This window comes from Zeus faber, assembly GCF_960531495.2.
Source record: "Zeus faber genome assembly, chromosome: 16".
In the NCBI taxonomy this organism is placed as follows: domain Eukaryota; kingdom Metazoa; phylum Chordata; class Actinopteri; order Zeiformes; family Zeidae; genus Zeus; species Zeus faber.
This window is the reverse complement of record NC_137202.1, coordinates 11104288-11125851: the sequence shown is the minus strand read 5'-3', so window position 1 is coordinate 11125851 and position 21564 is coordinate 11104288. Positions and strand designations below refer to the sequence as shown.

At 44.7% G+C, this 21564-nt stretch overlaps 1 protein-coding gene across 1 annotated transcript; it reads left to right on the top strand.

Annotated features, from left to right (window-relative positions):
- The first annotated feature begins 288 nt into the window (after window positions 1-288).
- Window positions 289-16973, top strand: sertad2b (SERTA domain containing 2b). The gene is made up of 2 exons (XM_080017065.1): window positions 289-399; window positions 15756-16973. Exon 2 carries the CDS (start codon window positions 15760-15762, stop codon window positions 16942-16944), a length of 1185 nt encoding a protein of 394 aa, XP_079873191.1. The 5' UTR covers window positions 289-399; window positions 15756-15759; the 3' UTR covers window positions 16945-16973.
- The last annotated feature ends 4591 nt before the right edge of the window (window positions 16974-21564 follow it).

The window sequence follows — 21564 nt, the reverse complement described above, 5'->3', positions numbered from 1 at the left end:
GCGCTCCCGTGTGTGGGCGGGGCCTAATGTCACCGACGACACCAGCGCGTTGAACGTTGCCCGAACGTCATCCCTCGGGGGCGGGACCCAATGTATTCGACACCCGCGTCATCCCTCGGGGGGGGCGGAGCCAGGCTCGTCTTCAGCTCTTCCACATCGCTGGCGGGTGGGCGACACTTCCAGCACCACCGCCCCCACCACCCACCACCGCCCCCCCCCCCCACCGCCCCCCTCCGGCTCCGTCCGTCCGCGCCATTGTGTCGCGGCGGTTCCGTCGAGCCGAGGCGAGACGGCGAGAGCTCCTCCGACGGAGCGCGGGGCCGGTGCTCACCGTGACCGGCAGGGCTGCTCAGCAACAACCCGATGTTTCTCCTCCGAGCTGCGGCGGCTCCCGATGTGGTAAGACCCGCTCCGTGTGTCCACGGGAGGAATGCGCGGCGTGAGAAGACGTCTCTCTGGCTCCTCGGCACCGCGCCGTGTCCCGAGCCGACGGGTTAATGTCGCCAGCAGAACGCTCTGCCCGACGGGGTTCAGGTTGGAAAGTTTTCATTACTGTTTGCGCGGCACGTCCCGGCTACCTGAAGCGACGTCCTGTCCCCCCCCCTCTTTTGCGGCTCGTTTCTTCCCGAAACTTATTTAATCGCCGCGGCGTTCCGCGCAGCTCGTCTCCATTGAGACACGCTCGGCGTGTTTCTGGACTTTATTTCCGAGTGTATGAGTTGTGGACGTTGTGTTACGGCGAGTGGCGAGCTCGGCCATTTAACAGGCTTCTGTTTCGTAACACAGCTGTTCGCGCTGGGTCCCTGCTCCACAGCGGAGTTAGTTTGGACCTTAAAGTGGTAATCCGTAAGATTGTTTCACGTAGAAATACAAATAAAATCCAATATTTTATGTATATAGAATATCCGTTTAGCTGGCGCTTTGCGAGAGACCGACCATTCAATATATTTGTGTTTATGTCTGTGCTGCTCAACGTGCTGTTAAAATAGTTGGTGGCGGGGCCCGCCTTTCCCGGCAAGAATGCAGCGATCGCACGCAAGAAGGCCGTGGTGAATCTGATAAGCCAGTGTAGCGTTGTGGTTGAATGGAATTCTTGGACATGTAGTGTAATCCACCCAGCACAGCCGATCCTATGGAGTTTCACTTTAACCCACTGGGTTTCAGTTATATTATTCATAATTGATATGTTATGCGTAACTCTTTTGGGAGCTCGGCTACATACATAGTACAATCGATGTCATGGTTTTATAGAGACTGTCTGTCTGGCGTGTGGTAGTGGTATAGCTGTCGATTCAACGCTGCCGTTCTCTGGACTTAAAAGATATGCCAGTTTCAATGCGAAATCAAGGCTCATAAGTTTATGCATAAGACGCTAGTTGCAAAATTGACAACTATTTAGATATAGAAAGCAGAATTATTAGAGAAAACTTCTCCCTTGTTCAGCATTTTACTGTGTGTATTCTAATTGGTTCATTAGGAAAGAAAAGGGAAAAGAAACAACAAAGAAGAGCTGTGGTTATTTTGAAGTGTGATGGAATTAATCAAATGAATAAGTTGTCATACTTAATCCATACATGAAAGTTATCCATCAGTGCATATTTAAGAATTTTCCTTCCAACACTGCTTTCACAGATGTATTTAAGTTGAGTCGTCCACTTTTATGTACTTAGAAATATTATATAATACATTATTTAAATATTATTATGTTCACATGACTGTTATAATATATTTTTATATTGAGGGCTATTCCTTTCACCCACTGTTATACACAGTATGCTCTGAAAGCATGAATACTTATTCCCACAATATCGTCACATCTTTGATTTGGCGTATTTGATCAAAAACATTCTCACGTGGGATTTTCTCAATATTATTAATAACATATTTATAATATAGTCATATTGATAACATCGATATACTAAAGCCCCATGTCTGTTACAAAACTTCTGAGTTTAATGCTCCTGTAATAATGAAGACATTATGGGGTTTAAAAGTTACTGTGTTGGCACTGTTTCATTGGAAGTGTGAAGCTATGTTTTCTTGCTGAACAGAGTTAGTGGAAAAATATATCTGAGCAACATGGAAATCCCTCCTGTTTTGACACGTTCTTTTGCACACCTGTTTTGTTGTACACAGAGACGGAGAGCGAGTATATTAGTTTGATTGAGAGAGTTTGCGCTTGTTGGGCCTATAGGCACGTGAGATAATAATCTGTGGTCTGAATGCGTCCACAGGCAGACACACTCGTGCTCATGTGGACACAGGCATACTAAAGCGTTTGACAGCCAAATCATCTTATCTGTCCATGCACAAACTAGAGGCCCTCTGGAACGTACTGTAGACTTTCACCCCCATTGCCAAGCCCCAGTCCAAGTTCTTAAAGGGGACCTATCATGGAAAACTCACTTTTTCAGTGCTTGTGCACATGCATTTGGGTCAAACTGTGAGATAAGACAACCCAGCCAGTTTCTTGTGAGCTGCCTATTTCAGAAAACATGTGATTCAACAAGCTGTTCAGATTTGCCACACCTTCCTACGTCACATGGAGCCTCCGTAGAATTAGAAGTGCTCCCCATTTGCGTATCTTCACCCCGGGCTGGAGATACGGCTCGCACTCGCCGAGCCGGCAAGCATTATGTCAGAACGAAGAGACAAGCATGGGAGCTGCTCTGTTGCCCATTGCACAGACCAGCACAAATCTTTTCAAAGAAAGGAATCAATACCAACTGTCAGTGACAAAACTGCAGATGAAGGAAAGTGAAGAAGGAATTGTGCTGTGGGTTTATTTTGGCGTTAAGCCCCAGCTAACGCTAATAGTTCACTCATAACGGCCTGGTAACACTGTAAAAAGAAAACGTCAGAGCGTTCTGGAGTGGGTGGTGGCGTAAAGAAACACACAATGAAACAGTGCGTCAGGAACAGTCCGGGTTATAGAGGCATGTTAGAATGCATCATCTGAGTGGTGTTTTCAGCAAAAAAAACCTTCAAAAGACATGTTTTGGGGAGAGACCTCAGAGACCTATATTAACGTGTTGAAAAGGAGTATAGGTTCCCTTTAACTTTAACAGCAACAACTGTTCAGTGTCTGTGTTGGCTCCTGTTAGACAGCACTGCTGCCGTCAGACAGTTTGGACCCTGTCTTTGAAGATTTTAAGCTGCCAGTCCTGTTTTGTTTCTCGGCTCACCAATTGTGTGTGTGTGTGTGTGTGTGCGTGTGCGTGTGTGAGAATAAGTCTGCACAACATTTAAAGACACTACATGGGTCACTTTCACTGATTCTTATTTGCTTCATGCATCAGCTGACATGCAGCTTTTAATGCCACTTTATTCGTTGGGAGCAGTGATCTCAATTTGGTGTTGGCTGATTGGGCTGGTCATTGTTTAGACATAATTGGAAGCGGAGATGAACAGATTCATGAGCAACCGTTGACTGCCTCTCCCCCTACGCTCATCTATTGATGGCTAATCCAATGACACCAAACATACGCTGATACTGCCCCAGTACCTAATCCACTTTATGTATAATATTTGAAATGCAGTGTTTTGTGTAGTTAATGCTGAAGGATGTAGAAAAAACAAGACTGTTGTTATGTAAGAGATTGCAGTGCGCCTTGCATTCGGTGTCTGTTGCCCAGCTGAGCTCATGGTGGTCATGTGAGTGATACTTTTATGACCATTGGGCTACTAGTGCGCACACACACACACACACACATATAAACAAACACACAGTGACACGTGGACCTTGTTTCCAGTCACATGATTGGCATATTCGTTTTTTTTAGTTCTAGAGTTCTATTGTCTGACTTCTTGACGGAGGAGCCGTTCTGTTAGTTTTTCCCTTGCGGTTCTATGCAAATGACATAAAGCTTCAGTCAGAGGTAACCTATTGCAAGACATTGGCTTTTCTTGTTTGGCTACTTCCTCGAGCTGCCGTGTAAAAGAGTTGGCCTCTGTTTTCCGTTGAAAACACATTGCCACCATCACCGGCTGTCAAACATAGTAGCCTTTTTATGAGTGAATTGAGGATAGCGTACCATTTTAGAAGTGCGCCTTTTGCTATAAACATCTTGATCAGTTCTTAGACAGCAGCAAGCTATCACTTATGTTCTTCCTTGTGTTGGTCGACTCAGTGGATAGCCATTGTTGTCGGAGGTGTGCGTATAACCATAGGTGTAAATACGTGGTGAGCAACTGTTTGTAAGACCTGCATTTGCCTAGTCGGGGGTTATTTGACTGTGTTATTGTGGACTGATGCAAAATTCGGTATTTGGTGTTTCTAGCGGAAGTGTTTGAGAGAAATTTAAATGTTTTGCTCCACATCAATGAATTCTGCATTTTAAAAGTGCCAAAATCGTACCCCACTCACACTCTGGTTATGAAAGTTCACCATATTGATGAAAAAATGTATTACTACCATAATCTGGTGATAATTACTCATGTCAAGACTGTAAAATGCTTGGCCAGATTAACACTCTTGCGCTATCCACAGAAAAATAGTGACACCCCCAGGTCCCCATATCGCCCCTATTTTCAAATAGGCGTTCACTTTCTCTCTCCCTTTTGCTCCCTCGCTTTGTTTCTCACACTGTTCCTCTTCCCTTCCCGCTCTGTCGCTCTCCCTCAGTTCGACCCTCCCCATCTTTCTGTAGCTTGCTCTCTTTTTCTCCATCTTTTGCTCTGTAATCTCACTCCTGCCTCTGCATTTTTCCTCTATACACAGCTTGCCTCTCTCTCCATTCCTGTCATTCTCTTGCCTGGTTTTAATAGGTTTGTGTGTGTGTGTGTGTGTGTGTGTGTGTGTGTGTGTGTGTGTGTGTGTGTGTGTGTGTGTGTGTGTGTGTGTGTGTGTGTGTGTGTGTGTGTGTGTGTGTGTGTGTGTGTGTGTGTGTGTGTGTGATTACATACTTGTGTTTGGGCACACAAAGATTCTACATGCCACGGTATGCATATGCTGTTACAGTAGCACACCTGCTGCAATACTGTGTGTTTGAATGCATGTGACCATGAACAGGGCACAAACACAGGGTGTTTGAGTGTGTCCATACTCTGTGTACCCTGAGGACCTGAAATAGCCCATTGCAGAGTTGAGGGGGAGGGGTGATTGCGCAGCTCAGGCATGGAAACCGACGTATCCGGTTACAGGATCATAATTTCACTGCAGAATCCATCCACAGGCTTGCTGGCTATCTAGCACCTACTGCACTCAGCATCAGAGCAAAACACACCCAGATACTGGACTACTACAACACTGGGTCGGCCTTTCTGCAAGCAGAGTTGACAAACCTGCACATAATCTAATGGCCACCCCCACCCCCCACAACACAATACAACACTATCTATCTATATCTATATATCTAGCTCTATATCCATCTATATCAGCACTAACCTTCTTGGCTCGAATGCTGGATCTTGTTCTGTTCTATAGCTCCCATATCAGTAGAAATTGATGTAGTGTTTAATCTAGGCCATGGTATATGTTATTGCGCCATTGGCCCCCTAAAAGTCATGAAGGACCCACTAGAAATCATTGCATGGGTCCAATTGAACACACACACACACACACTCTGTGATTTACTGAGGGGAAAACCAAAAGTTCTTTCCCATTTCAATGTTATTATAGTAAACAAAAGTTTATTGAAGCAAGAGCAATTGTCAACAAAGTAGAAAAATGAGCAATGAAACAGTTTAACAACAAACTGAAAACGGATTTATCTGACAACTCACTTAGCTCAAAGAAATGGTGGAGTTTTGTAAATTTACTTTCTGGTAGAAGTGGATCAACAGACGTCCCTGCCACTGAACACCAAGGTATTCCCTACATCGCAGCAAGCAAAAAGGCCCAACATATTCTGCCAGACTTTTGCGGAGAAGTGTAGGTTTCATGATGCAAGTGTAGTTAGGGTTGCAGGTTTGGGGTGTAGATTGCATGATGCAACCTTCACTGATGATGCATTACCATCATCTTCTATGTCCACTTCAAACTAAAAGATGTCAGGAATATCTTGCACAACCTGGATCCAGGAAAAAGCATTGGGGCCTTATGAAATCCCAATAAGGGTCTTCAAAGAGTGCACCGCAGAACTGGCCAGCCCCCTCAGCTGTCTTTTTCAACTTCTTTTGTCTTGATCCCAATCCATAAAAGGGACTCAAAATCAGATCCATTAAAGTACTGGCCCGTATCCCTGCTCACTGTCTTTAGCAAACTGATGGAATCCGCTGTTCACAAACCACTACATGGCTGCCTCCTCGTTCATGGCCTTATTTCTGGAAAAAAAATCGGATTTATACCAAATCACAGCACAACAGATCTCACAGTTTTGTCCCAGACGTGGAACAATGTCCTTTACAAAGGCGGTGAAGTGTGCATTGTTGCGCTTTATATTAAGGGCATATATTCTCCTTTGCTTAAAGCTCACGTCAAAAGGCGTAACCTGTAGACTGCATGTATGGCTACGTAACTACCTTCAAGGAAGATCAATCAGATGTGCTCTCTGGTCAGTCTTTATCACCATTCCCCATCGATGCCTTAGTACCGCAGGGATCCATTCTTGGCCCATTATTGTTCTCCATCTTCATAGATGATGTTGTGGAACAATGTGAGAACAACATGTTTCTTTATGCGGATGATTCCATCATCTTCGCAGCCGTGACACCATCAAATGGGCCTGAGGTGGCAGCAAGCCTAAACAAAGACCTGGAAATGATCCTGTTTAGAAAGAGGAATCCATCTCGCCCAGATCTCTTCTTTGGGAGTACTAAAAATCAATCTCAGCGAGCAGATGGGAGTTCTAGGACTATCCATTGACAGATACCTCCGGTGGACCAGCCATCTGTCTAACATCTGCAAGCGTGCTGGCCAATGCCTCGGAGCATTGCGGAAGTTGGCCAACAAGCTTGATCCTACAGGAAGAGCCAACATCTACAAAACCCAGGTCAGGCGCATCATGGAGTACTCCTGCCTCTCCTGGATGAATGCTTCACAAATCACTCTTAGGCAGCTAGATATCATCTAGAAAAAGGCACTGAAGATCATTTGTGTGGATGAGAGCTATGCCCTCAAGGATTATGCCATCAACAGGCCGAACCATGGCAGAAGGGTTGCTGCAAAAACTGTTTTGGAGATGCACACTCCAAAACTATCCAGCAGACCTGATAGCACCTCTACCCCTCGACTCATGTCCCAGGTCGAACCACTCAGAGGCTACCACCAAACCATGCCCTGTCACTCCCTGGGGTTAACAACAAATGCCATGACATGAGCTTTCTCCACTCTGCTTTAACAACATGGAAGTAGTGTTCATGCCTTCAAGAGTAGACTGAACAAACACCTCCTCGGCCCAATACGGCAATCCTAAAGCTCAAGGACTTTCAAACATACACAAATCAACCTCGTATATATATATATATATTCTGTATATCTCTCAGTAGCTGGAGATCAGTGATTGACTCTCTGAATGCTGTTCATAAAGCTTGTATCTGTAAAAGCATAAAAAAGTGATGCATGTTGCTCACGCGTCATTCTTCATTCAAACTCTGAGGTTGCGCTGAGAAATGGCGGCGGCAGAACAGAAAATACGACGGCGTTCTATCAATAAAAATCTCAGTGGAGTTAAAATGTGTTTTGCAATGGACCCGGATAGAAAGATGCAGGATGAAGGAGAAACGGCGGAGGATGGAATGATGGTAGAGAGCAGGGAAGACAGTGCGGAGAAAACGGTGGCTCCAGGGAATAGATTGGCTGGAAGGATGATGAGTGATATATTAGTCTGGGGAAGAAAAAAAACATTTTCACGGGCCTTAGCGATATTAGAAATAAAAAAAACGAACTATGGCAGACTGCAGTAGACTGTACTGTGCCAAAATTGGGAAACTGAACAAAGTATAAAGGTAAAAGGAAAAATAAATGAATGAACTACATAATTCTCCACAAGGTTGTGTCCTCATTTAACACGGACCTGTCTGCTTCTCTGTATGGTTCAATATATTGACGTTATTTTCTCTAGCTTATCTTTTATAACAACTTGGAGCTCACAAAGCGGTGGTAGCAAGCCGTGTTTCAAACTGTTCTAACTTGTTTCTAACTTGTCCCTGAAACTCATTCTGCACCATATTTTTTTTCAAGTTTTTTTATTTTTTTAATTATTATGCAAATCCTCTGTTTTTGTTAATCAAATGTGATCAAACTGATGTCGTCATGTCCGGCGTGCACACCCGATTCTACAAAACATCCACCCTGCTCTGATGAGAAAGGTAGACGCGTCAATCAAGGCAACCACTCCCCTGTCGTTAAGTATTAATATCTTCCTTATGGAACAATCATGTTCTAAATCACAACCGAGAGAGTTAATTTCGATGTTGACACCGTTAAGTCTTGTGTAAAGAAATAGTGACTCTAGTTCTAGTGAGAAGTTTCTTCTTTTCCATTGACATCCATTGAGTGCGTTTTTTGCAGCAGCATCTAGTGGACATTAAGTGCACTGCAGTTTAAAGCACTTCCACAGTGACTCTCAACGCCCCGACTGTAATGGTTACCACTTGGTCGGATCACTCAAAGCTGGAAAATACCGGGAACCAAAGCCATGTCTTGGCTACTTCTTCATTGACTGAGCAATAGAGCTGCAACTAACGATTATTTTCGTTATCTATTAATCTGTTGAATATTTTCTCGTTTAATCGATTACTTGTTTAGTCCATAAAATGTCAGAAAATGAAAATCACTGCTTCCCAAAGCTCAAGCGATGGCCTCAAATCCTCTTGTTTTGTCCAAAATGCAAAGATTTTCAGTTAACTGCCACACAGGATGAAAGAAACCAGAAAATATTCACATTTAAGGTGTGGAATATGAGAAAATTCAGAAATGTTATTCCTAAAAAATGGCAAAACGATTTATCTATTATCAAAATATTTGGCGATTATTTTAATAGTTAGCAACTAATCACCGATTAACCGGCAAATCTTTGCAGCTCTATTGGACTCATTGTTGAATATTAAAAAATAAAAAAACCACCATGGCCCCAAAATAAATTTCACCATATCCTGACCTTGTCTGTTTGAACGTTATAATTGCTATTTCCAACAAAAAAAAAAAAAATTTCCAGAGGCAAGCACTGGTAGTAAAAGGCAAATTAAGTTGTAATGACGCTGCCCGTGTCTTCTACATGTAATAGAATGCGATTGGCCGGGTCGTCAACACTCACCTCATGTTGACGCGGTGCGGTAGCAGACGGACAGATGTTGTCATAATACCTGAACCTTCCAATGAATAATTTTAATTTTACGAAGCGCCACATTCCTACATCCAATCCATGTTTATTTACGCTCGATCCCCGGCAGATATAATGGGAGTGTGAACAGATCTCGCGATGTATTTGTCATTGACGGACAGTAGATATACCCAATCAGAATTAGAATTCTCCAATCCCGGATATAAACTCAAAATGATCACACGAAAACGGACAAAGCAATGGGTATTTTGCATTTACTTGTTTGCTCGTTCACTGTATAATTAAAGATATATATATATATATATAAATTGAATATCATCTTTTACATTTTTTTTATCCATCAAAAACTTCTTTATGTCTTATTTTTTATTTGTTTGCTTATAAGTGAGATGTTCTCAAATATATAAACTTCAATGAAATATACGTTTTCTCTGGCATCGGTAGGGCTCTTGTGTGTGTTTCTTTTTCACGTGTATTCTTGCGTTACGTCTTTTTCACTGACTTTCAAGCACCATTATTGATGGCTGCATTAGTTTCCAACAAAAAAAGTCACTTCGCCAGTTCGGCAATTTTTTTGGTTTCAAACCAAATGAGAGAGAGGAACCTGCGGATCCTGGAAAAGCCTATTTAGCGATTGTGCAGCCGTGTGGTGGCAACTAAGGGAGCAGTGACCACCAACCTGCACGGACAACAGCGTCAAAGGCCGCGACCGCGGCAGCCACTGGCCAGCCCGTCATCATTGAAGCATTTGCCCGCACCGCGAAGTACGCCCAAGGCAGTCGAAGCAGGCGGAGCAGTGCACGCGATCCGTGTGTACTTATTAAGCCAAAGAAATGGTGACCTTCAACGCTGTGGAAAAAGCTTTGTTCAAGGACTTTTCCCAAGAGGCTCTACACGGAAACAAGAGAGGTCATCGTGGAAGAGCTGAGGTCCGCCACCCGCATCTCCATGACCACCGACCTGTGATCTTCCGTGAACATGACCCTCTACACGTCTGTCACTGCTCATTTCATATTGCATTGGCCTGAAGGCAGGGTGTCTGGAGACAGTATGAGCCCCGGAGCAGCGCACAAGAGAGAACTTGTCGGATGCGCTCGAGGGAATCATTGAGAATCTGGGTGTCAATTACTCCCAAGATCACATGAATCACCACCGACAACGGAGCAAACATCGTTTCGGCAATCCGAGAGCCGAAATGGCCATGGCTCGATTGCTTTGGGCATAATTTGAATGTGGCCATCAATAAAGCCCCGGATGCCGAAAAAAGATTGTACTAGCCGTGCTTTTGGATTATGTCGCACCATCAACCGCTCCTCCTCACGCGGCTGGCAAATGAGGAGGGAGCTACACAAAGCTCAGACAGAGCTAAACATTCAACTGAACATTCCCTCATGATGGTAAGTAAGCATTATGTGTTGTTTGTATGTTCTATTCTTTGTTGTTATTAATTATTATTATTATTTATTATTATCCTTTTAGGTTGGAGATTTTATTCTCTTGACAAATCTGAAAGTAATCCACAAGTAATCATCACGTTTTTTTCCAAAGTAACTATTCTGATCACTACCTTTTTGTTGTAACTGTAGGGGTTAAATTTTTTTTGTATTTGAATACGTAACGCCGCTACATGTATTGCGTTACTCCACAACTCTGCGATTGGGCTAGGCTGTTGTGTTCATATTCAGACGGGGCAATCATCCGAAGGTATACTTTTTATTCTATTTTAACACGACTGCGCAACGCAACTGGGGATCTCACCAGAAAATGGTCGTGATGAATTCTAGAACAACCCCCGGCGATCAAACGCGAACGTTCGGGCTGTTGATCGGCGCCGCCGGTCTCTTACCAATCTGGCCTGGCAGGACGAATCCGTGCACGAGGCCGTGAACGCCGCACTGCGGCCCCTTGCTGGGTTCGCCGACACGCTTTCTGGCGAGACTTAGGTGACAGCATCGTGCTTGCTGCCAACCCCCTGGTTGCTTTCCGAGAATGTGTCGGTGGAGGACGAAGGGAATACCCAACTGACCACGACAACGAAATGAGGGGTTCTAACGGAGCTTGGCAACAAATACTCAAATGATGCCTCTCAAGAAGTGATTTCTTGCACCTGTCCACGCTGCTCGATCCACGGTACAAGGCTGACTACCTCACCTTACTGTAGTCCCTGAGGCAAGCAGAGCCAGACTTGAGGATGAGATGGTGACGTCTTGGAGGGGGAAAGCAAATTGCTGCCACAGGATATGCACCCGTCAGAATGAAAGCCGAAAAAGGCGACGTAGCTCCTCCTGCCAAGGAAACAAAAAACACCCTTGGTCTTGTGCTTGGCGAGGCTGCCTGTCTCCTCATCTGCCGAACAACGGGCAAAGGCTGAGGTGGAAAAGGTATCTGCACAGGGAGACCACTGTGGGAGACGCTGACCCCTTCCTCTGGTGGAAAGTAAAGGAGAGCCGCTTCCCCATGATGGCCAGGGTAGCAATTAAAAGCCTTTATATTTGTGCTACAAGTACACTGTCGAAGCGTGTGTTTAGCACAGCAGGGAAGTTGTCATGCCGCAAAGGAGCCTGCTGAAGCAAGAACGTCATTACGTTGTTCTTTTTGGCCCGAAACTTAGCGAAGCTTTACAACATTTTCTGTCATGAACTGCCATCTATATTATCATTACCTTATAATACATTTGGTGAAGCCTTCTTTGAATGTGTCTCCAGTGAGAGATTTATTATTATTATTATTAATAATAATAATAATAATCTGGGCGATTGTATTATTTATCAGCAGGGTTGAAAGTTAACGGTTTATGTTACTGTGATACAGTCCTAATAATATACTGTTGTATACATATCCTATATGTGTCTGTTGTATACTGTTGTACATCTCTATTAAAATGTGATAACAAAAAAAATGTTGAGTGTCTTGTCAATGTTTTTAAATCTCCAGTTGTTTTTATAGGCTTCATAATAATTATTTACCGCGGTTGTGTCCACGATCGGTGGTGGTGTTGTTTACTACGTCTCCCATGCACCCGAGCGGATAACTTCCTTGCGTGGTCTTCCTGTTTCTGGTCTCACGTTGTTGCTTCACTAACATATAAACTGTGAGATTACTGGCCCTTCAAATCGCCACTGTATCGCTCAACTCCCACACGCGAGCCATTGCGTGAGAGAATCTACCCCCTGTAGCTGTGGGGGAAACGAAATCCCGCCCTCATAAAGCTCACGTCAACGGCATGAACATTATTTAAAAATGAAGGTAGTATGTAATTATTTCTCGCATTGCTGCAACGAAATGGAATAGTTTAATGTTTGCAAATGTTTAAACAGAAATTAAAATCGATTACACCACTTTGTTATACTTGGACTATGATAGAAAATGCTAAACTGCACGTACACTGCTCCAATGCACGACAGGATTTTTCCCGGCAGATTAAAAAATTTTTTTTCTTTTCCATATTACGAAAGTTAAAATGTTGACTCGTTTCTGTTCATCCGTCATGAACAGAAACAATGGCGGGTGGCGGGTGCTCCCAGAAAACACTTATTCCCAGAATGCAAATGGCGGGGAATGTTGCCTGGTGATAGGCTTGAAAAGTGAACGGCCTGGAAAGTGCCACTTTCCTATAACTGTCATTGTTTATTTATAGTTTTATATTGTTGCAAACAATAAATGCAGGAAATGGGAATGTTTAGAAGTGACAGAATAATAGAGGGGTCATGCTACTATAGTGAACATGAACTTAGAATAAATAACAACAACCGTAAACTTAAAATGAAAGGATTAACTACAATTTTGCATTTTCTAATATTTTTACAAGTTAGTGTTTTAAATAAATATTAACGAAAAATAAATAAATAACGTACCTAAGGAGAGTATCATATTTTCGTGTGTTTTTTTTGTACTCTACACACTTTAAGCCACTGACAATGACAGGTAGTCTAGTGGGGGAGTGGCTGGGGGCGGAGTTAACCAGCTATTATCCCCACCCATTACTTGCCTTTAAAGTGTGGAAAACTTGAGGATCTTTCATTGGCATTTTCTCTGCTAGATGCGATTAGGTGAAACCAACATTAAAATAAGCATATGTTCTTCACATATTTTCAGATTTCAATGTATGACAGATCATTTGAAGGCTTACAAGCTGCACTTTTGTAATCTGTAATCTGTCACATATTTCACGAGGGTTATTGGGATCAAGCATTCTTTAGCCACCAATCCCCGGTCAAGGGCAGTTGAGGGGTGAAGGATGGAGGGAGCGAGGGAATAGGAGGTAGAAGAAGAGAGTTTGGTGGAGGATGCAAAGGAGAGGCATAATGAAGTGGAATGTCACGGGTGGGGCACTCTGGTATGTCAGTCCTGTACAGTGTGTCTGTGTGTCTGTGTGTGTGTGTGTGTGTGTGTGTGTGTGTGCGTGTGCGTGCGCGCATATAAACATCCCACAATGTCATTGGCTCAGACATGTGCAGCTGCTTGGCCTCGTACTCCCGCAAAACTCCTTTGAAGCTCTCACTCTCTGTCTGTCGCCGTCTCTCTGTCTGCTATTTTTTTTTTTTTTTTTTTTGATGGGACTTTTAGGAACGAAGGGAAAGAAATCAATTCGCATCGGTGTTGAGATTTTTTTTTAAATTTTATTATATGGTCGGCGATATATCTTCAGAAGTGTGCCTCTCAGAGAGTGCGTTCTCTACGAAAGAACAATTAAGTTGTTTTCCAGGGTCTCGCGTTAGAGATAAATCACCACAAACCGATTCATCTTCAATCGCATTGCTTTCAATATGTCACGTATTGGGCGGGGCGCGGGGGAGCGGGTTCTCATCTCGACCACCCCCTGAAAACTCCCCCCTTTCTCCCCGGCTCGCAGCGTGGCATCGGCCTGCCAGCGGTCAGCGCTGGAGGAAGAAAAAACTTCTTCCCCAACTACAACTCGCGAGCTCTCCTTCTTCTTGCTCCCCCCTCCCATTCTTTGTCATGTCTTTTGGGTGATTTCCCAGCTGACTCTGTTTGTCATGGCAACCAGGGTCGTGGTGACTGGCCCTCCAGCACATACTTCCTGTGTGTGTGTGTGTGTGTGTGTGTGTGTGTGTGTGTGTGTGTGTGTGTGTGTGTGTGTGTGTGTGTGTGTGTGTGTGTGTGTGTGTGTGTGTGTGTGTGTGTGTGTGTGTGTGTGTGTGTGTGTGTGTGTGTCTGGACGCATGCGCAGTGTTCCTGCAGACAGCGACTTGGTGCGTGAGCCTGTCAGTCTGGATCAGACTCAGCCACGCTGCAGCCATGTCCCTCTCTCTCTCTATCTGCCTCTTTTTCAGCCTTAGTTGTGATATTTCTCTCTCTCTCTCTCTCTCTCTCTCTCTCTCTCTTGCTCTCCCTCTATCCCTGTTTGTGTGTTTCTCTTTTTCCCCCACAGTCGTTATTTGCTTCACAGTGTCCGTTTCTGATGCTCTCTCCCTATCTCAGTTTCTGGGTCCTGGCGTGCAGCTGCTGAGGTCTTCCTCTCAAGCACGTCTCTACACTCTCTCCCTCTCTCTCATGTGTGGATGGGCTGTGTGGATCGATGGATTACAGTCATAGAGATTGGATCCAGGCTTAGTTTTTGCATCGGCGTTCGGTTTTATGGATGTGGTTTCATAGATTGATAGGCGGACGGACAAATAATAGACGAGTTTAATCTCATTAAAGCTGTATTATGTTTAGTCTGCAGTTTGCGTGGAAGAGATCTATCTTTCTTTCTATCTTTCTTTCTTTCTACAAGCCTATCCCAGTAACTCAACGCACTGTTCCAACATGGCGAGCTGGCACTCGTGGGGAGGAGAGTGGAGCCGCCTGCCTGCATGCGCAATGGGTGGGGGGTGGGCAGTAAATCTGGCCTATGATCCTGTGCTACAGCAGGGAACACTGCTATTACATAACTTGCTGTGTGTGTGTGTGTGTGTGTGTGTGTGTGTGTGTGTGTGTGTGTGTGTGTGTGTGTGTGTGTGTGTGTGTGTGTGTGTGTGTGTGTGTGTGTGTGTGTGTGTGTGTGTGTGTGTGTGTGTGCAGTGGTACGGCTAACCACAGCTGCGCTCCATTTTCGATATACTTCAATATATTAAATACCCCCCTACCCCCACAGCATTAAGGACAAAGTCATTTGATAGCATCTTGAGTTATATATATATATATATATATATATTTTTTTTTTAATTTTTAATGAAATCCCATCCCTAGCACGGACCATTTCACACCAGAGAATTGATTACTGAACCACAACAGCAGGGGTGGAAGGTAAAATCTCCAAATATGCCCTCTTTTTTTTTTTCTGTCCCGTCATGTGTCGTGTGGTCCACAATCACCTATCAGTCATCAGCTCACGTCTCTCTCCTGTATTAGAACCAGTATTGGCCTTCGCTGTCGTTTCTGTACTGCGTTGCACGGTTAAAGAAAACGCATGGCTGGGGACGAGGGAGTTTGTAATAACTCATTCGATTGCGTTTTCAGCCGCCATGGCTGATTTGGACGATTTGCCGGAGCGCCTACTCATCTCTCCACCCTCTCATGTCTCCGCAGATATATGTTCGGTAAAGGTGCGAAGAGGAAGCTGGATGAGGATGAAGAGGGGCTGGAAGGCAAAGCGCTGGCGTCGCCTGTGGCGGGGGGCCTCGGCCTGGGCCCCGAGGGCCTCTCCAAGGTGTCGTACACCCTGCAGCGCCAGACCATCTTCAACATCTCCCTGATGAAGCTGTACAGCCAGCGACCGCTGGGCAGCGAGCCCAGCCTGGAGCGCCGGGTGCTGATCAACAACATGCTGCGCCGCATCCAGGACGAGCTCAAGCAGGAGGGCTCGCTGCGGCCGCTGCTGCTGCCGCCCTCGCCGCCGCCCGACGACCCCATGGACGAGGGCTTCCGCGAGGCCCCGTCTTCCTTCCAGCTCCCGCAGCAGTCCGCGCTGCTGGCGGCCTCCGCCATGGCCCCGCCCACGCCTCACCCCCAGGCGGCCCCCGCCAGCGCCTCCGCCCCGCAGTCCTGCCTCACGCCGGCCTCCCTGCTGGAGGAGGACGGCCACTTGGCTTTTTGCACTTTGTCCCCGCCCCCCACGCCTTCCGCCCTCCTCGCCCAGGCGCCCCCCCGGGTCCCCCCGCTCATCCCATCGTTGCCAGGCGACGCCGAGTCGGGCCCCCCCGCAGCCATAGCAAGGACAGCAGCAGCTAACACTACAACTACCTCCCTCGCCCCACCCTTGCCGCTCGCACAGCCCCCCCGGCTTTCGCCCCCTCCCTCGCTAGCCGCCCCCTGCCAGCCCAGAGACGGCAGGACGACCGCGGGTCCCAAGCTGGAGGCGGCCGGCACCCTGCTGGGGGACGGCCGCCCCGTCGAGGTCAGGACCACGGACGATCTGGCCGGGCCGCCGCCGCCGCCCCCCGGCCCGGTGGGCTTCCCCCCCGTCTCCCACCCCTCTCCCCCCTCCCCCTCCTCGCCCTCTGGGTTCCTCTCGGACTTGGCGCTGGACGACATCCTTTTTGCCGACATCGACACGTCCATGTATGACTATGACCCGTGCACGACGGCAGGGACGGGGGGCGTGGCGGGCGGCGGCGGCCTGTCCAAGCTGTCGCCGGCGGTGGTCACGGCCGACGACCTCCTCAAGTCTCTGGCGTCGCCGTACAGTGGCCCCGCCCCCCAGGTCTCAGCCAATCAGCCTTTCAAGATCGACCTGACAGAACTGGACCACATCATGGAGGTCTTGGTAGGCTCGTGATTCCACCACGTCAAAAAAAAAAAAAGAACTATCACCTCAATAGATAAAGATGTTTTTAAATCCACAGCGAACTGGACTGGAATGAAAGTATGGTCGAATTTTATGTCTTTTCTTTTTTTTTTTTTTTTTTTTTTCCTTCCTTTCTAGGGTCGGTAATTGTAAGCATCAATGTGATGTCATTTACTACTACTATTATTACTACTACAACTACCACTACTACACAGCAACACTGTGCATGCACTGTGCTTGTCATTTCCAGAAAGGAAGTGAAGTAACCAGGAAACAAACACACACACACACACACACACACACACACACACACACACACACACACACACACAACCACAGAGAACCTGATTTCATGGCTTTCATCAGATGAGTGCCTTCAAAATGACCACTTACTTACTTCCCCTCTTTACAATTTGATTATGTATTTTTTGTGTTTTTATTTTGTCTTTAACAGCCTGGAGAGGTCACTCCACAGATGCATTTTCACCTGCTTGATTTGTATTTATTGTATCGTATTAAAACTATAATTATTGTTACTACGTAAGAATTTTTTTTTTTTTTTAGATCAGAAATGGCAGTAATTGATTCTACTACAAATATTTCATTGGTAAAACAAGTCTACTTTGTTTTACCAGCGCGCTACATATCAGCTCGGCTATATGATTTACGCTTCAGGAATTGCTTTGAAGAACACGGCCGTTCTTTTCTGCCGTCATTCATTTGCATAGCCAAATCCAGTGTTTTTGGTTAAGAGATGTCTGTTCTGTAACGCCTATCAACCTTTCGATTCAGTTCAAGTGGAGTTTGGCTCCGCCGACCTTCCTTCCTCAATTATCAGCAGGCACATAACTGTATTGTAACTGGTATTGTTACACGGGCCCAGTCGTAGAGTCTCGCTGTCACACCTCTGTAACACCAGCGTTCACAGGAGCTACGCCTACGTCGAAAAAGCTGGAAACTGTTTACAAATGGCTGCGGCAGCGCCGGCGACAGCCCGCCGGTCAGACTGGTGAGAGATTCACCAAACAGGCAGCGCGTTTACACGTGACCAGGATCAAAGGATCCCCCCCCCCCCTTCAGCCCAGCTCACCTGGGCTGCCTCCAAATTATTTCTCTCCTTTTTCGATTTTTTTTTTCGGGAGGACAAAAAATAAATCTTTGCCTCAGCGGCCTCTATTTTCACGGGATTCCACTAAAAAGAGAGGTGTGGGAGAATGAAGTTAGATTTCCTTCAGAGAGGTCCACATTCGATCACAGCGTTGTTCTCGGACGGTGCTGCGATCGAGTGTGGACTATAGTGTTCCACAAGTTCCCATCCACTGGTGTATCACACCGGTGTTTATTTACAAAGTTTTATAGAACAATACAATTACATTTGTTTTTAAACATTTCGAAAACGTAATTACATTTTCTTCATTAAAATAAAAAATTACATATTCATTCAAATCTTCTTCCACTGCCCTCCTGGACCACTAGAGGGCTGGGGGCTTTTAGCTTTCACAATGTGCTCCCATGAAGAGGTGAAGGCAGCATGGACGGAGAAATGGAATTCTTGTCTTGTCTTTTTTTTTTTTTTTTTCAAACTGCGGGGCTGTAGGCGACCATACCAAGTATACAAAATAAATCATTTAAGCCGTGTGTGTGTGTGTGTGTGTGTGTGTGTTTGTGTGTGTGTGTGTGTGTGTGCGTGTGCGCGCGGCTGATTCCAAGACGAGTGAGCTGACTGGATAACCCTTCTAACAAATACTGTTAAGAGAATTTTTTTTTTTTTTTGTCGTTTTTCACCCTGTGTGAGTTTTGGCGTGATTATTTTTGTTAATGAAGTTATTTATTCTGTTTTTTGTTTTTTTTTTATTATTTAATTTAATTTTTTTTTCCCTCCTGTGTAATATATTTATTTTTTGATGTGAAGTGAACCTTTTGGATTGTAAATGTGTGTACAGAATGTGTGGTAGGAATGTATTCCGCTGCAAATAGGAATGTTTTTAAAAGTATGGATTTATTGGTGGAAGCCATTTAAAAAAAAAAAAAAAAAAAAAAAAAAAAAATAGATGTACGTGTATAAGAAGTCAAATTATCTTGTTTATGTTTTGTTTGTTAATCGCTTCTTCACTTCATTATTTTATTGGATTTTATTTTTCGGAGGGGGGAGGCTGGCAGCCACACCTGTGCACAGTCGATGAGATGAGCACACCTTTCTCATTTACTCTTCTTTTAAGTTAATTTTTGTGTGCGTTTTGTTGATGTTTTTTTACAGTTTGGGGGCGACGGGGGAACAGTTCATGCAGCTCGAATACTAAAACTGTCCTTACCTTAAGATGTCAACACTCCAAAGCCTGCCATGGATGCTTCAATGCCAAAAGTCATGTACATAGTATGGACCCCCTTTCACACATCTGGAGTCTTTGAATCAGTGTTTTTTTTTGTTGTTTTTTTTCCTTCAGTCACTGAATCAAATTTTAGAGCTGTCTTCAGACTTTGAACCGAACTTACCGTCAATTTAGGGATGGTTGGGGTGGGGGGCAGTTTCAGACCACTAGGAAGGACAAAGTTTGCAATCAAAGGTTTTCCCTCTGCTTTCCAAATAAGAAGGCTGTCTTTTTCACAGACCTCAGAGCTGTGCCTTTTTCTATGCAATATAACACAAACACATTCATCTGACCCAGAGAGGAAAATGTTATTTGATGATCACTGTTTTGGGATCCAAATGTGGACTGTAGATTAAACATGCGCACACACACACACACACACACACACACACACACACACACACACACACACACACACACACACACACACACACACACACACACACACACACACACACACACACACACACACACACATACACATACAGGCATTTTTACAAATATATATCCATATATTTAAAATGTGTGTGTGTGTGTGTGTGTGTTTGTGTGTGTATTGGGGGAGGGGTGGGGCAGCAGGTGTCTATGAATTTGAACAGTCTTACTTTTGTAGTTTATATATATATATATATATATATATATATATATATATATATATATGTGTGTGTATATATATATATATATATGTATGTGTGTGTGTGTGTATATGTATATATGTATATGTATATATATATATATATACACGAACTCTTAAAATAAAATAGTAAAAACTTGTATTTTTTTTCTCTCTTTTGCTTTATATATTGAAAACATTGCATCGATGCTTAGGTCGCTACAAATGAACATCCGGTCACTGAATTTGTTTTGGAAAACTGACGCCATATTTATAGACATCTTATTATTTCTCTCCATTTATCTTGGCGTTATCGCTCTATTTCTCTCTCTCTCTCTCTGTCCGTAGCCCGACCAGTTCCATCTAGTTTGGAGTTATGAAGCGCTCGGTGCCAACATTTGCCACAGTTAAACACCCATGACTCATGAGCCCAGGGGCCGTGGTTATTTCCAGCATTCAGGCCGCAGAGCACAGCTGCGTGGGGAGAGGGCCTCCACCAGCCTGTTTCAGCTGCCCGGCCCTGGGACCCACGCCGATCCGTCCGCTGGTGGAGCTCTGGGAAAGTTCCCCTCAACTTACAACCTCACATACAGTATATCTCAAAAGTGCACAATTCACATTACCCATAGAAAACTCCAGCTTGGACCTATGGATTATAAAATATAGCAAACTGCGATTTGAGGTTTCAAGCACCATGGCGGCCGCTCGGTACAAATATATGAAAAAAACAACATCATTTGAATATATTGGTTTATATTAAATATTTATGAAGTGAGAATAACTATATCTTGGATTTCTTAAATAAAGGTTAAGTAAACACATCATGGAATCTGACCCTATAATTCTATAACACGATGACGTTTTACACCCACCAGAGGTTATCGGGACCATGTGGCATTCGGAATTCATTGGTCGATCCAACGACGAGATGTAGGCCCAAAATCTCGAGCGTTTCTAGCGCCTCCCTGTGGATCTCGGTGGCACTGCGCGTGTACCAGCCCACAGCGTCTCCGAAAATAACTTTCCCTAAAAAAATCGGAATGGAGAATTTATTTTGGTTGACCGCGCCTTCTTTTAGCGCGTTTCCTTAACATCTTGAAGGATTGAATTTATATACATATATATAAAATACATAAGAAGACACGTACATAAATTATGTAAATATAAATGATTAATATAAACACATACAGGGTAAATAATACATGAATAAATAATGCCAATAGTAAAATTAAAGATCTATGTAGATAATAATCTATTTGTTTTTATATGATTTATATTATTATTATTGTTGTTGTTGTTGTTGTTGTTGTTGTTGTTGTTTAGTTATTTCGTTATTGATTTATTTATTTATTATTCTCCAAATGAATCAAAATGGCGGAGATGTTTCGCAGGCGGAGCCCTAGTCCAGCCGGCGTGGTTGTAGAGCACATATTATGGGACACATTCGATCAAGCGTTGCCTGAATCTCGCGAAATCCTCCGTCCGGCGGGGATCGCCTGCGCGCCGGCTCACGCCGCGACGCGGCGGAGCCGTCGTCCGGTGCCGGTGTCCGCGTGTCCGGCGTGAACCCTCTCGCCGACGAAGGGCCGGAAGGAGAGGAAGAACCCGGATGGAGCAGGGGCGATGGAG

What these genes read in the sequence shown, in the direction of transcription:
- sertad2b (XM_080017065.1), top strand. Translation starts at nt 15,760, where the DNA reads ATGTTCGGTAAAGGTGCGAAGAGGAAGCTGGATGAGGATGAAGAGGGG.